A 16,821-nucleotide genomic window follows, 5' to 3' on the forward strand; every position below is an offset into this window, starting at 1 on the left:
TGCTTTTTCTGAATTAAAAGTATCAGAGGCAGGTGTGGGACTGATGCAAGAGAAACTTGAATTATATTAATGCTATAAAGAATTTACTAATAAACTTGCCTTCCATATGACTGAAAGATAAGTAGTATAACCAGATTTTTTTAGACACTCTAGGAAAGAAAATTTTGTGCCAAAATTAAGAATGTGAAGTTTTGAGTTGCTGAGAAAGTTTCTGCTAATATTTGTGCACTAAGATGGACCTCCAATTAGATTCCATTCCTACAACAAAAGGAGACAACCCTAACTTAAAACTGGCTATTAAGTCTATCCCATTATTAAAACAAAACAAAAAAAATGCTTCTGAAGGGCAGCTCAATGGCTGAGCCCCAAGTCACAACTATCATTAAGTCCTAGCCTGCCTTTAAATCTCTTGTCAGTACAAGCAATTCTGCCTGGTGGGCAAGATAACCCTGTGTAACGATTTGACAATAACCACACTGGTGTATACACTCAGAAATAATCCTGAAAAGATCCTTGCTGTGTTAATCTCACACCTGCCTGGGTGACCAGACTGTCAGTCTCCTGTCCCTGTTTTAATTATTCCAAGAACCTGGGCTTAGTGGGGCCTGTAATCCCAGCATCTGGTGAGGCAGAGGCAGGCAGATCTCTGAGAGTTCAAGGCCAGCCTGGTCTACAGAGTGAGTTCCAGGACAGCCAGGGCTACACTTTGTCTTGAAAACACCCTAATGAAATAAGTACGAGCACTACAGATGAATTTCATTATTATTATTTAATATTATTGTGGGTATGTCCACTGTATGTGTGAGGCCAAAGACAATTTTGTGGAGTCACTTCCTTCATTCCTGGAGATGAACTCAAGTCTCCAGGCTTTCATGGTAAGTGTCTTTACTCAGTGAGCCTTACTGGCCTTTACAAAGCTTCTATTCTTCCATATCCAAATATTGAGCCAGGGAAGAGCCCAAGCCTCACTTCCACAGCATGTACCTATTGCATTTAAGTGCTGATGGCTCATCCTCCTGTGTTGGTATCTGACATATGCTGGATTAAAAAAAAAATGAAAAAAGTCACTCCGGGATGAAATATGCAGGCAGCACAGAGGTCCAGCCTCTGATGCACCGAACCTCAAACAGCCGTGCAGAAGGCTATTTATACACAAAGTTGTCTTTAGAGTAAAATAAGTTCCTCATACCAAAACCCAGATCCGAGCTACGAGTTTCTTGGAGGAGCACCTCACTCTTGCAATTTCAGTCTTTATTGTGCACTGTTTACCCTACTCAATAAAGCAAGACGTTCCAGGTTTGTCAGGATGGACTTGTGACTAAAGTCAGGCAAAGGATGTAAAGCTTCCTCAGAAAAACAACTCTATAAATCACAGAAAACAATCACTGTTTTCTACAACGATTTCTTCAGTGTCTGAGTACTTCTAAAAATAACTACTTCGTTCTAATGTCTACCGTAGATGTTGGGATCTGTAAGCAGGCATCTCTACGGCCAGCCCCAAGGGACCTGACAAACTGGATATCAGGCATCTGTGAAGCCACCTGCGGACCACCTGGAACCACTTGCGCATGCTCTGGGTCCCCTTACAAGAGAACTCGAAGCTCCTCCTCTCTCTCTTTCTCTCCTGCCCTGCCCAGATATAGTGTTTGTGACCCATCCCCCTTCCCTTAATAAACCTCCCACGTGCAACCAGTGTCGTGGCGTGATCTGTGAACCCGCCATGTAACCTTTGCCTAATCCTAAAATACGACTCTACTAATTTTTTCTCTCTACATTCCTGAATATTCCTGAATATATATCTAAATAACAGCTCGACTCGCTTTTGGCCTCCTGACTTTGAAGGTGTTTCTCACTTCCTTCTTTGCTGCAAGTCAGTTTTCCTCTGCATAATTGTGGTGGTTTGTTCCTTTTAGATTCCGACGAAACTGGAGTCCCATTCTGCCATGGCAGGCTGGTCCAATAGAAATCACTGAAAAAAAGAGACCATAAACCAGATGCAGTGGCGCATGCCTTTAACCCCAAGGCCACACAGAGAAACCCTGTTTTGGAAGCCCCCCCCAAAAAAAAAAAGGCAAGAGTTGCCGCGTGAACAGAAATCCTGACCTGCATAAATGAGGAAGTCCTGGGTTCTAGATGAATATTGAAGAAAACAAGAAGTCTGAATACCCACAAGACAATTTATTTTTAAAGGGCTACAGGAATGGCCTGAAGTAGTTCTTCTACTGACAAATACCGTAGAGAAACTTTTTTTTTTTTAAAGGTTGGGCCGGCCAGTGATGGCACATACCTTTAATCCCAGCACTCAGGAAACAAAGGAAGGTGGACTACAAAGTGAGTTTCAGGACCGCTAAGGCCACACAGAAAACCAAAACCAGCAACAAAAAGGACTGGAGCAATGGCTGCTCTTCCTAAGAACCACATGGCGTCTCACAACCATCTGTAATCCCTCTTCTTGTGAAGACAGAAACACTCATATACACATAATAAATATTTTTTAAAAAAAGGTTTTAATTTTGGCCCATTGTTTAAGAAAATTTCAATTAGTTAATAGCAACTTCTCCTTTGTAATTTCTTTTAGGTCCTTTCCAACTAGAGACAGATACGTTTCAAGCTACTTTAAATGATTCCTATGTGGTGTGGTTCAGCCATCAACTTCATAGGGATTTGTTCCGTCTGGTTTTCCAATTTAAGCCATGGTTTACTTTGTATTTGATTAAGAAATCTGTTCATTACAATGTAAAATATTTCCAAAGTCAAAGCTCGGAAACACTATGCCTTGGGAAATTCTTCCCTCTTTACTCTGTGTGAGGTAGGAAAGCCAAATATATTTCAGGTCATGGTCAGCTGGCTCTGCTGATTCTAGGTCAGTAGTGAGACAAAACATGGCAGAAGGTGGCAGAGGAAAGCAGCTTTACCTCATGACAGACAGGAAGCAGAGAGTAAAAGCAAGAGTGAGAGCCTTCAAAGGTACACCTCCATCGACCAAGCCCCACCTGCTGCTTCCCGACATTTTCCAACAGGAGCATCACAAGAGAAAGTCATCAAGAGATTGCTCTAGTGACTTAGTCGGAGCCCCAGAAAGACAATCACTTCCTGAAGGCTTATCTGTTGACAACCAAACTGTTGTATGAGCCTACGAAGGCCCTTTCATAGTCAAACCAAGTGTAACAATAAAAAAGGTAACTCAGTGTGGATAATCCTAAATGTAAAATTCAAAACCTAGAAAATGTCCAGAAGGTGAAATAGCAAAAAACTCAGTTGACCTTTCGTTTGTTGAGTTTTAGAATGTGACAACAAAACGCGATACGTGGAAAAAAGGCTTGCAACACCAGTTAGCAAGTGGTATGTCTTGTGTGGATGTAGCAGTTGTCAAAAAGAGCGGATTGGCCAACCAGCTGGGCAGGACAGGAAGTGGAAGGCGGGACTTCCTAGCAGGGAGACAGGAACTCTGGGGACTCCGAGAGGAAGGCATTTTCGCCAGGAGACACGGAGGAATGCTGGGAGGATAGCTGAACACTTGGCTGTATGAATAGACTGATGGGGCAGAAGCCACCCCGGGAGTCATCAGATTGGCAAGTGATTGGTTTTTATGTGGGTTTAAAGGTGCTAGGATTAGAGTAGTTCAGAATCTGCTCAGCACAGTGTTTACAGCTTAAAAATAACTCCGTCTCGGTATGTCAGTCCCTGGTGAACTATCAGGGTAAAGAAAACTGCCTTAGTAACTCCCTGTGTTAATTAGAAGAGTAACTCGTCCACAGGTGCGCCCGCAGACAGAAGAGCCCTAGAGGAGGCTTGTGCACCGCGTCACGCCGTCTAGGGACCAGGGCCCCAGACACAGCAGGGGCCCGGAACACAGCAGTGGCCCCGAACACAGCCACTGGCCAGATCAAGTCCTTCCTGGCCTGCTCAGTCTCCCAGCCTCTGCTGGGCCTCTGGGGGAAGAACACCTCCCAGACACTGAAACAGTCTCTAGCATCACTATTTTTACAGCTTTTGTTACTAAGTGATTAATCAGTCCTGCTTCTATTTATTTTTAAAGGTGCTGATAGCTATGCTAAAACAAACAAACAAAAAAAACCCAAATTAATTACATGTCTTTGTTGGTACCTTTTACTATTTGATTATTTTCTACATAGATACGTGAGAGAGGTAGTGGGGCTGTGGTGCACGCCCCTGATCCACTTGGGAGGTGGATCTCTGAGTTCCAGGACAGCCATGCTACACAGAGAAACCTTGTCTTGAAAAAAACCAAGCACCACCACCAACAAAAGAAATTAAGAAGGGTTTAGAAAAAAAAAGCAATTTCAGTGGAGTCAGCCTTGATTGGAGTGTAGAATTCTGTGAAGAGAAGTGTTGGCTTGGGGCTGGATTCCCAGTAGTTGCTTTGTGGCCGACTCCCAGTCTTTACCCAGCTCAAGCCGTTGGCAGATAGATGGATATTGCCCTTCCGTTCTTCTGGCCCATTCACTTGCTTTCTTTATGTTCTCAAAAGCCCATGGAATATTCCTAGATTAAAAAAAAAAAAAAAGTTTCCATTGGTTCAGACTATGTGAAAAGGCAAGGTGGTTCCAAATCTATAACAATGTATTGGATGAAACAATTCTGTCAAAAACGAGGATTTTAATAAAAGCAGCTCTTGAAATCTGAATAAAGTTCTCCTCAGCTGTTTTGAACTCACTCAGTACATGTCTACACTTCTTACCTGCCTCATGCCCCAGCTCCCACTGTGTACGCAGTCCCCACTTGCTCCCTCAGGGGAGCTGCAGCTTTTTCTTGCCTCTTTGTTTCCTGTTGTGCTGTCCCTGAGACCTGTTTCAAAGTCCGTCCATTCACTGTCTGGGGGTTTTCAACGTCCAGATATTTGAACACCTGAGGGTCAGTTGTAAAGAGCTACATCCCTGGCCCTTACACCAAAGTTTTAAAATGTAATTTGGTGTGTGTGTGTGTGTGTGTGTGTGTGTGTGGGTGGCCTCTGTGAGAAAGCTGTGAACTATGGACTGGGCAGAGTGCAGAATGTTTTTCCCATAAGGTGGCTGTGCTGAATAGTTTCACATTAACTTTGACACCAGCTAAAGTCATCTGAGAGAAGGGAACCTCAATTAAGATGCCTCCATAAGATCAGGCTGTAGGTGGGGGCTAGAGAGCTGGTGCAGGGGTTAAGACATTGACTGTTCTTCCAGAGGGCCCAGGGTCAGTTCCTGGCAGCTCACAGCTGTCTATAATTCCAAGATCTTACACCTTCACACAGACATACGTATAGGCAAATACCAATGCACATAAAATAAAGATGAATAATAAGATGATCAGGTTGTAGGCAAGCTTGTAGGGCCTTTTTTAAAAATGAATGATTGATGGGGGAGGGCCCAGCCCATTGTGGGTGGTTAATCCCTGGCCTGGTGGTCCTGGGGTCGATAAGAGAGCAGATGGAGCAAGCCGAACAAGCTGGAAGGTAGAACCCCTCCATGGCCTCTGCCTTCAGGTTCCTGCCCTGCTTAAATTTCTGCCCTGACTTCTGATGATGACCTGTGATTTGGAGGTATAAGCAAAATAAATTCCTCCCCAAGTACCTTTGGTCTTGGTGTTTTATAGCAGCAATAGTAGCCTAACTAAGACAGTTGCCTTCTACAGAGAGGTGCATAAACTGATAAATGAACGTACCGGAAACAAGGACATGAAGTGGATGCCCTGGTGTTGCCACCTTTTCTCTGTGAAAAGGCGAAGGCCGGGAGGAAGATTCTTGGCTCTTCTTACATGACCAAAGATGATAAGGCATAACACCAGGTGCATTCCCTGCTGTACTTGTATATGCTTAAGCCAACTGTAAACATTACCTCATGTTTTGTTTGCTTTAATAATAAAAATGAAAAGGGCTTTGTTTGCACGACTCTACTGCTTTGTTTTGAAAACGGTTTCTCTGTGTAACCCTGGCTGTCTCTGAACTCTGTAGATCAGGCTGGTCTCAAATTTCAGAGATCCACTTGCCCCAGTGCTGGGATTAAATAAAGGCAGAAGCCGCTACTGCTTGTCTTGTTTATATCACTGAAAAGGCCCTACTCAGGCTTTACCTTTCAACCCTCAGATTCTGCCCTGCTGGCCACAGGGCCTGTGTGTGTGCGCACATGTGTGAGAGAGAGTGAGGTCAATGCAATATAAATGAAAGTGCATGCATGGCCATGGCTTGAGTATGGACAACTTTTGGGAATCAGTTCTTGTCCTTCTACCACACAGAACCGAACTCAGGTTATCAGGCTTACAAAGCAAGTACTGAGCCATTTCACCTACCTATTAAAGAAGCTCTTAAGAAAAGTTCTATTGGGGTATGGATAAGTTGGTAGAGACAAGAAGATTAGAAGTTCAAGGTCATCCTCAGCTACATAGTTTAAGGCCAATTTGGGATAATGACTCCTTAAAAACAGGTGGATCTCTGTGAGTTTAAGGTCAGTCTGGTCTACAGAGTGAATTCCAGACAGCTAGAGCTACAAAGTGAGACCCTGTCTTGAAAAAAAAAAAAAAAAAAAAAATTCATGGAGCTAGTGAGATGGCTCAGCAGGTAAAGGGGCTTATGAACAAGCCTAATGACCTGAGTTGAATGCCCAGGACCCACAGTATGGGAGAAAACCAACTCCCCATGGCACGTTACACACTCCTAACCACACACACACACACACACACACACACACACACAAATGAATACAAAAGAAACCTAAGGGTTCCACTGGGGCAAACTTAGAGATTTTAGGTCTTTTCCATTTTTTTCCTTTGGAGAAAGGGCCATCATGATGTGTGCTGTGGTGGTGAGGAGCTGTGTTCATATCTATAAGATAGTGTACAGCTTTTTCAGGAGTCAACCAAAGCTAAATTTGAATGTGCTTCTCCCTTGGTTATGGGATTGTATTTGTCAATACAATAAGAACATTCTTTGTTTTGTTTGTTGAGACAGTGTGACAGTTTGAATAGGAATGGCCCCCTAGACTCGCGTGTCAATTCTTGGCCACAGGGAACGGCACCATTCAAAGGTGTGCTCTTACTAGAGTAGGTGAGGCTTGGTTGGAGGGAGTGTGTCACTACGGAGGTGGGCTTTGTGGTCTCATATGCGCAAGGTCTGCCCAGTGAGGCACACAGTCTCCTCTTCTGCCTGCCAATCTGAATGGAGAGCTCTCAGCTCTTCTCCAACACCATGCCTGTCTGCATGCAGCCATGCTTCACACCACAGTAATGGACTAAACCTCTGAAACTGTAAGCAAGCCCCAGTTAAAGAGTTTCCTGTACAAGAGTCATGGTGTCTCTTCATAGCAGAAGGAACCCTATGACAGAGTCTCTCTATTAAGCAGGTCTGGCTGTCAGGTGTACTGAGAATTTTCGTGTCTTTATAAAATATGTTATGTAAACATGCTTTTGTTTTAATCCCAGGTGCGCTGCTTCAGGTTGTCCACAGCGGACTGCTTGCCTCGTGCATGCCCTGGCAGGGGTGTGGTTCTTCCAGCCAAAGATAGTTTAATTCTGGGGGACTTTAGAGAGGATATAAAAAGACCACAGTGCAGAGAGAGGGCACACTACTGTTCCTTCTGCTGGTTCATGGTTCTGCTGTTACTGGTTTGTCAAAAGAAAAGAGACAAGAAATTGGAGATATCCTGATGAGATGAACATTGGACTTGTCCCAAGGAACTTAAGGCCCTAATTATCAGGAAGTAGTCTAAAAAGATCAACGCCCCCTCTCCCCACTAACCTCCTGTCTCTCCCACCTGCTGTTGGAGTGTTGGAAAGGATTGGGGTGGAGAAGGAAGGGAGATATAAGAACCCAAATAAAGTAGTGTAAAAAAATATGACAATAGTCAGAAATTTGCTTTGAAATCATGGCTGGCCTTGAACTCAGGGATTTACCTGCCTCTGCCTCCTGAGTGCTGAAATTAAAGGCATGCATCACTATGCCAGGCAGAATATTCTAATAGATTTTATTTAATAGTGTGATAGTTTTTTCCCCTTGCTGTTTGTTTTGGGAGAGGGTCCTACTGTGTAGCCTAGGCTGGCCTTTAAATTAAGATTTCCATCTTAATTTTTCCATCTTCAGTGGTGGGATTACAGGAATGTAGCCTCCATGACCTGGTTAATGCTTTGGTTTACAGCATGGGTGTGTGAGTGTGTGTGTGTGTGTTTGGCTGGCTCAGGACTGCAAAAGTGAGTCCAGGTCCCAGTGCACACAGGCAAATGCTCTATCACTGTGGTACAGTCTCAGCTTTGCTTCTTTACTAACTACTTAGACACGGGACATGGGGCTCCCATTTGTGGTCTTTGGAACAAGCCAACAATCATACTGTGGCTCTTCTGAAAGCAGAGATGAGCAACATACTCTACTGTGGAATGCCAAACCAGGAGCTCAAAAGGCGGTGCTCTAGCATCACGTGCATGTGCAATGAGACACCCTCCAGTGAGTCAGAGGTAAAAACTCATGTCAGTCGTCCTACTTAAAGAGCTTTTGGGCAAGTTGTAACCTGTGAACAAATTCTCTCTTAAGATTAGCATGTACAAGCTAGACATAGTGGCACAGCCTGTAACCCCAGCATTTGGGAGGCAGAAGCATGAGGACTGCTGCAAAAATAGGGTCAGAATCATTGACATAGCAACTTCTAAACCAGCCTGTGGGTGCTGGGCCCAAACCCACAAAATATAAGAGGAAAACCAACCAGATTTCTAAAAAGTTTCTTATTAGGACTTTTAAGCACCTGGAAATGAAGGCATCATCCATCTTTATCAGCGATTTGGCAACCATTCCTTCTTGTTCCAACTTGGTGTGAAGAAACTGCAGTACCAGCAGAGTGGCAATCAGGTCTAGGAGAAGTTCTTTTCCTTTTGTACCTAAAAGAACAAAGATGCCCTTTATGTGGCTTGGAGGAGAACTGTACCCCAGGCTCCTTCATATATTTGAACACTGGGCCCCCAGGTGGTGTGGCTGTTGGGGAGGTTTGGGTGGGTCAGGACAGGGAAGAAGCAGTTCACTAGGGGTGGGATTTGAGAGTCTATAGCTTCCTTCTGTTTCCTGGCATGATACAACGTGAGCAGCCCTCGACCTGCTCGGGGCACTGGCTGCGGTGCCATCCCTACCGACGTAACACCTGACCATCCTGACACTCTGGAGCCACGGACCAAAATAACCTTCTTCCTAAAGCTGCTTCTGGCATTTTAAGCACAGCAACAACAAAAAGGAATTAATTAGCACCCTCTGTGCCTCGGATTGCCCTTGTATTAAAGTTCTACTAAAGAACGGCACTCCTTTTAAGCCAGGTATGGTTTCTCCTGACTGTAATCCCAGCACCTGGGAGGCTAAGGCAGGAGGATTGCCATGAGTTTGAAGCCAGTTTGAGCAACATAGTGCATTCTAGAGCACCCTGGGCTCCAAAGCCAGACCCTGTCTGAAAACAAAAACAAGCACACACCCAACGGAATTATAGTACAATTGAAATGTAGTACATTAATAGACCATAAAACTCTACAATTATGAGACAATATATCGTGCAAGCCAACAAAACCAACTCCAGATATTGTAAAGGTCCTTAATTAGCCTTTCATTTCAATAGAAACTGTGAACAATCAGAGCAGGTGTGCCTGCCACATTCTTCTGATGTCTCTTTGGACACTGAGCTCCCCTCAGAATCTCTCACTCCAACACCCACTGTCTACAATAACCAGAGAGGCCCGGGGTATTCGCAACTTTAGTTCCTCAGTTCTTGCTGTAAGTGTCTTGGAGGAAACCTAAACACACAACAGATAAACATGGGACTCTATCAATGTGTCAAACTCATTCTGGCTATCAGCAGCAGATAAATCCAAACCAAAATATTCTGAAGCTAGGGTTGGGTGGTAGGTACCAGACACTGGCAGGAGTTCCTGCAGTTGTGTGTGAGCGCCATGTTGATTCCGGGAACTGGACAAAGGTTCTTTGCAAGAGCAGTAAGTACTCCCAGTACTCCTAACCAGTGACTCACCTCTCCAGCCCTGTTCACTCATTTTTTTTTAATTGCATATGGACACTGTATGGGGAGGGGCACATCATGCCACCCTGTGCATGTGGAGGTGAGAAGACAAGTTTTATAAAGTCAGTTCTCTCCTTCCATCTTTACACGAGCTCCAGGGAGGGTGCCAGGCTTGAACATCAAGTACCTTTAGCTCCCGAGCTGGCCTGGATGGTATTTTTGAAAGTCATTCTCAGAATACTCATTTTGCTGGGTGGTGGTAGCGCACAACTTTAATCCCAGCACTTGGGAGGCAGAGGCAGGCAGATCTCTGTGAGTTCAAGGGCAGCCTCATTTATAGAGCAAGTTCCAGGACAGCCAGGGCTACACAGAGAAACCCTGTCTTGAAAAACAAACAAAGGGGATACTCATTTGGGGCTGGGAATACAACTGTAGTGGCACAACGCTCGGCCACTCTACAGGAGGGCCTGAGCGCCAGCACCCGAAACAAAGCAGACTAAAACAAAACTAAATTTGGTCAGCTGTGGTGGCGCACATCTGCATCCCTGCGTGTAGGAGGTTTAGTAGAAGATCTGACTAAGCCTGGGCCATCTAATGAGACTGTCTTGAAAAGGAATATTTTCAGTCTTTGATAAAACCCCAATTCTGCTTTAATATACACTGCACACACACACATGCATGCACACGTAACTCAGTTGATCCACAACATTCCAGTCTAGAGTATGAAGACTGGCCTCAAGATACCATGAAAGCAAAGAGAGGCAGACAGATCCAAGACTGAAGAGACCGAAATTCATCAGGATTTAATGACCAGGAGGCAAGACCAGTTGGGTTTTCCCAGCCTTGGTCAGAAAGAGCAGAGTATTTCCAGCCTAGAACAAAAGCGGCTTGTGTAGAGAATGTACTTGGGTTACCTTACTAATATCAAAGAGGCAGACACATCCCTGGAGTGAGGATTTGTCTGTGAAACTCAACACATTACTGTGCTGGGTTTGCATACTTTTAGTTTGCTGGGCAACTGCAAGAGGAACCAGTGAGGAAAACAAGACAAGAACAATAAAAAAGGAAAACTGATGAGAACTACTCTCTCATGCAGTCTTGGTGGCTGTAACCAGGGGTTGGCAGACGGCATATCATATTGAACCTCCACATCAACGATACCTTTTAGCTGTCTTTTTTTTGTTTTTAAAGATTTGCTTATTTTGTTTTTGTGTGTGTGAATGTTTTGCCTGCAAGTGTATATGTGTACTCCATGTGTGAAGTGGTTCTGGAGGCCAGTAGAGGTCACTGAGTCCCCGGGGACTAGGCTACATACAGTTGTGAGATGCTGTGTGGGTGCTGGTAAAAACCTCAGGTCCTCTGCAAGGGCAGCAAGTGCTTTTAACTGCCGGGCCAACTCTTCACCCTCTAATAGGGTCTTACTCTGTAGCTCAGGCTGTCTCAAACTCATGGCAATCTTCCTGCCTTGATTTCCCCAAGTGCTGGGATACAGGCATGAGACACCATGCTATCCTGGAACTCCTCTGTAGACCAGGCTGGCCTCAACTCAGAGATTTACCTGCCTCTGCCTCCCATGCGCTGGGTTTAAAGGCATGCTCTTTTAATGTCCGACTGAATTCTCTTTATTCCTGTGTTGATGGGCATCTAGATTAGTTTCATATCTTGGCTATTATGAACTGTGCCACAATAAACATGGACAGAAAAGGACCTCTGTAATACCCCAACTTAGCATCCCGCAGACATTTGCCCAGGAGTGGTATAGCTGAATTATATAATAGTTCTATTTTTAGTTTTTTTTTTTGAGGAATCATCACATTGATTTCCACAGTGACTCACAAATAGTATTTGAGGGTTTGGCCTGCACTGATCCTCAGGGATATTTGTTTTTGTTTTCTTCCTTTTAAAAAGTTTGTTTATATACTGTAATAATAATGTCTCACATGGAAACGAGAGAAGACGCTGGGTCAGCAGCAAGCTGTAGTTTTTAAAAATGTTTTTAGTTAAATGTTGAGGAGAAAAAAAAAAAAAGGCTTTTCCCCCAAAGTATCATGTGTGAACCTACAACACCCTAACACCCTGACCTCTTTCTCTCCTCCTTGATTGTATGAATAACCCTGAGATCACCTCTTAGAACTGGTTTTAACCTTTAGCTGCAGCAGCTGTGCTGCCACGTGTGTATATATATGACGTTGTACATTGCACATACCCTTGAACCTCCACAGTTTGGTCCCCTTCCCAGCTACCCCTTTATAGTATGACGAGTTAACAAGTTGGTGACCTGCACAAGCGAGACACAGCTATTTAATCTCTTGCCAGACATCGACCGTCTTGGTTCGATGCTGTACAGGTCTCTGTAAAAAGTCCTTGCTGTCTCAGCAGCCAATCAACTTATGCTTTATTTTTTTTCTGGGTTTTTGTTTTGTTTTGTTTCCTTTCTAATCGAGGTGTGAAAAAGTTCTAGGTTCAGTTGAAGTTCCTGATGAAGAAACACAATTGAGATTTTTTCAGTGATAAAATCTGCATATTTGTATTTCAACAATGTAGCTAAAAACTTGATGTAAATTCCTCCTTTTTTTCCTTTTTGGCTTAATGAATATCATTTATTCAGTATGAAATCTTTATACTGTATGTTCCACGTGTTAAGAATAAATGTACATTAAATCTTAAAAAAAAAATTTGTTTATTTAAATCATGCACACACACACCCCACATGGGTTTGTGCATGTTGAGTATAGGTTCCCTCATAGGCCAGAAGAGGTTGTTGGGTCCCTTAGAACTGGACTTAAAGCCAGGAGTGGTGCCACACGCATTTAATCCTAGTACTCAGGAGGATCTCTGTTAGTTTGAGGCTACCCTCGTCTATAGAGTGAGTTCCAGGGTAACTAGGTCTACACAGAGAAACCTTATCTCAAAACATGACTAAAAATAAGATAAAGAACTGGAGCTGGGCATGGTGGCACCTGCCTGTAATCCCAGCACTTTGGGAGGCAGGTAGATTGCTGCGAGTTTGAGGCCAGCCTGATCTACAAAGTAAGTCCAGGACAGCCAAGGCTACAGAGAAACCCTATCTCAGAAAAAAAAAAAAAAAATGGAGTTATGGGTGGTTGCCAGCCACTCGACATGGGTGCTGGGAACTGAACTGGTGTCCTCAGCAAGACCACCTTGTGCTCCTAACCCAGAACCATCTCTTCAGCCCCTGTTGTTTCTTGAGGGAGTGAGACAAAGCATGGAAGAGGTACAATGCAAAAAAACGCCAAGGTCTCAAGGTAATTACTGTGTGGAGCAGAATGTCCTTGTTGGCCATTAGGTACATGTGCTGTGGCCAAGAGAGTACTTACTAAGCATGTTAAATTGAGCTTCTGGATATTATTACTGGCAGGATCTGGCTGCGTAGCCCAGACTTGCCTCAGACTCGTGGTTCACGTGGTTCACCTGTCTTAGCCTACCGAATGCAGGATTACAGGTGTATGTCACTATTCTCAGATTTGGGCTGTTATGCTGCTGTTGGTGGTGTTGTGTAGACTAATAAAATCGCCTAAATAATACTGTCATCATAGGTCAGCTATGAGTTGCTTTTGATTGTTAATAAACCTAATTGTGGTGGCTGATGTGGTGGCACGTGCCTTTGGTGCCTGTGATCCCAGCACCTGGGAAGCAGAGGCAGGCAGATCTCTGCGAGTTCAAAGCCAGCCTGGTCTACATAGAGAGTAGAAAGACTGAAGGCTAGCCAGGGCTACATAGTGAGACCCTGTAAAAAACAAATCTAATTTTATTCACATGTAGCTTCCAAAACTACTAAATGAATGCACTAGTTAACAATATAATTTATTGGGGCTGGAGAAATGGTTCAGAGGTTAAGAGCACTAGCTGCCCTTCCAAAGGTCCTGAGTTGAATTCTCAGCAACCATCTATTATGAGATCTGGTGCCCTCTTCTGTTGTACAGGCACACATGCAGGCAAAACATTGTGTACCTAATAAATAAATCTTTTTAAAAAACAATATAATTTATTACAGTGGGGAGTTTGCCTAGAAATGACTGGAAAAATGATGGAATATGTGACTCAAATTAATTGAAAAACAGTGACTTACCTAGAGATCGAATGCCCTTTTCCTCAAGAAAATTGTGTAGAACATTTACATTAAGTTTTAGTATAAGTCCTAGTTCTGGTGTCAGTTTCCAAAAACCATCCTGTCAAATGAAGAAAAAATTATATTGTTAATCATAGGTCCTATCCCGTACAGTGTTTCCCTAGCATGATTCCTTTTTCAGTATTTAAGATATTCCATTTACAAAGGAGGAAAAAATGTACATTCCTATTTAGTTTGAGACGGACAGCTTCTTTATAAACATAGAAGTGTGTGCGTGTGTGTGACGCGGGGGAAGACACGTGTGTGGCACCATGTGCTGGCTAGTTTATGTCAACTTGACACAAGCTAGAGGAGGGAAGCTCTACTGAGAAGCTGCCTCCGCAGATCCAGCTGTGGGCACGGCTGTATTCACGGGGAAGGGCCAGCCCATTGCGGGACGCCATCCCTGGGCTGCTATGGTGTGGTGGAAAGCAGGCTGAGCAAGCCATGGAGAGCAAGCCAGTAAGCAGAGAACCCCACGGTGGCCTTTGAATCAGCCTCCTTTCTCCAGGTTCCTGCCCTGGGAGTTACTGTCAGGACTTCCTGCAGTGAGGACAGCAATGTGGAAGTGTAAGCTGAATAAACCCTTTCCTCCCCAACTTGTTTTGAGTCACAGTGCTTCATCACGGTAACTAGGATACAAAGCATGTTTGAGGTCAGAGTTCAACTTTATGTGTCCACTTCTCCCTTTCCGCCTTAACATTAATTGGTTCAGTGTGCAAACTCGGGTTACCAGGCTTGTAGCTTTTACCTGTGAAACTCTTTCCCTCTGGCCTTTTACATTTTTTAAAAGTTTTATTTATTACAGCTGGGTGTGGTGATGCAGAAGCAGGTGGATCCCTGTGAGTTCAAGGCCAGTCAGAGATACAGTGTGAGACCTTGTCTCAAGAACTGTACAAATTGGGCTGCAGAGTTCAGCAGTCAAGAGCACTGGCTGCTTTTCCAGAGGACCAGAGTTCAACCAGCCCCTGCATGGCCGCTCACAGTCACCTACAGCTCAGTTTCTGTCATCTCAGGCCCCAGGCATGTACATAAAAGAAAACAGGGTGGCGGTGCGTCTTTAACAACAGCGCTAGGAGGCAGTGGCAGGCGGGTCTCTGTGAGTACGAGGCCAGCCTGATCGCAGAGTGAGTTCCAGGCCAGCCAGAGCTACAGGAAGAAATAGTCTCTAAATAAATAAATAAATAACAAACCCAAACAAGTACATAAAATAATTTTAAAAATTAGTCATTAATTAGTGTGTGTGTGTGTGTGTGTGAGAGAGAGAGAGGGGGGGGCATGTATGCAGTGTGGGGGAATACGCAGTGAACACGCACAGTGTAGAGGGCAGAGGAGACCGTTCAGACATCAGTTCTCTTTCCACTGTGGGCTCCAGGGATGGAATTCAGGTTGTTAGGCTCCTGTGGCAAGCACTTTTATCCACGGAGCAGCTCACCGGCTCCTTAAACTGGTCTACGGAAGATGCTCTTAAAGCTGCTCTCCTAATATGAGACCCTGTCTCAACAAACAAAAACCAAAAGAACAAGTCCTGGGTGGGGGGTGGGGGTGGGGGGCTGGTGGCTGATGGCTCACTGGGAGAACTTCCTGCTCTTCTGGAGGCCCTGACTTCAGTTCTGGGCTGCTCACAAGTACCTGTACCCCTATCAAACGCACTCTTCTGGACTCCATGGGCACACCCCGACACACATCATACACAGAAATAAAAATAAATCCTTCCCCCCCATCCCATCAAACAAGTGACTTTCTTTTCCACCCTTTGTGTATATATATATATATATTTAATTAATTTACATCTTGTTCATAGCCCCCTTCCTTCTCTCCCCCCTCCTCCCCTATTCCTCAAAAAAAGGGGGCCCCAACCCACCCTCCCCAGCTCATCAAATTGAATCATGACTGAGCTCATCCTCTTCCCCTGTGGCCTAGTGAGGCAGCTCCACCAGGGGGAAGTGATCAAAAAGAAGGCAACTGAGTCCATGTCAGAGACAGCCCCATCACTACCCGGAAACCTGTATGAGGCCCGAGCTGCCCCTCGGCTACATCTGTGTAGGAGGCTTAGGTCCAGTCTATGCATGGTCCTTGGTGGGTGCTTCAGTGGCCCTCTGGACCCTGGTTAGCTGGGTCTGTTGGTCTTGTGGGCTCCTGTCACCTCCAGATCCTTTATCCTTCCCACCACTTTTCCCTAAGACTCTTAGTCCAGTGTTTGGCTGTGAGTCTCAGCATCTGTTTCAACCCGCTGCTGGGTGGCGCCTCTGGGAGGACAGCCATGCTGGGCTCCCGTCTACAAGCGTAGCAGAGTGTCCTTAAGAGGGTCAGGGGTTCCTTCGGGTTGGGTCAGGCATTTGGTTAGTTAAACATTCCCTCAATCTCTGCTCTGTCTATCCCTGCACATCTTGTAGGTGGGTAAATCTTGGGTCAGAGTTTTGGTGGGTGTGTTGGTATCCCCCTTTTGATGGCTTTTAGAGACTCTCTACAGAGCCCTGGGTGGCTTGGCTCCCCCAGAGCTCCACCTGCCTGTTGTGGATGTAAACATGGTTTGCTTTGGTTCCAGGTGTGGGGTGTGGGGCTGATTCAGTGGTCCACAGCAGCAGATAATTTCTTAGTGACAGCTCTGAGAGGAGCTCTTTGCCAGCTGCAGACAGTTTAAATCTGAGGACTCTGAGGACTCTGGAGAGAGAATAAATGCCATTGCCCACAGATTGTGGAGAGGAGAAAGAACATGGCTGC

At 44.8% G+C, this 16,821-nt stretch overlaps 1 protein-coding gene and 1 long non-coding RNA gene across 11 annotated transcripts in view; both read right to left on the reverse strand.

Moving 5' to 3' along the window:
• Positions 1 to 750: 750 nt before the first annotated feature.
• LOC132656436 (uncharacterized) lies at positions 751 to 1,972 on the reverse strand. The gene is made up of 2 exons (XR_009594187.1): positions 1,854 to 1,972; positions 751 to 1,038 (listed from the first exon to the last, which is right to left on the reverse strand). It is a non-coding gene; the product is annotated as an uncharacterized LOC132656436 (long non-coding RNA).
• Positions 1,973 to 4,083: 2,111 nt separating this feature from the next.
• Positions 4,084 to 16,821, reverse strand: part of Parp4 (poly(ADP-ribose) polymerase family member 4) — a 94,615-nt gene continuing 81,877 nt past the window's right edge. For 7 of the 10 annotated variants that reach the window (XM_060391134.1, XM_060391140.1, XM_060391136.1 and 4 more), the window contains 3 exons: positions 14,059 to 14,158; positions 8,721 to 8,853; positions 4,084 to 4,506 (listed from right to left, as the gene is read on the reverse strand). In XM_060391134.1, the coding sequence (XP_060247117.1) occupies positions 4,314 to 4,506; positions 8,721 to 8,853; positions 14,059 to 14,158 (426 nt within the window). In that variant the 3' untranslated portion in view covers positions 4,084 to 4,313. The other 3 variants (XR_009594185.1, XM_060391142.1, XM_060391141.1) reach the window with 3 other exon arrangements.

This window comes from Meriones unguiculatus, chromosome 9 (assembly GCF_030254825.1).
Source record: "Meriones unguiculatus strain TT.TT164.6M chromosome 9, Bangor_MerUng_6.1, whole genome shotgun sequence".
Lineage (NCBI taxonomy): Eukaryota > Metazoa > Chordata > Mammalia > Rodentia > Muridae > Meriones > Meriones unguiculatus.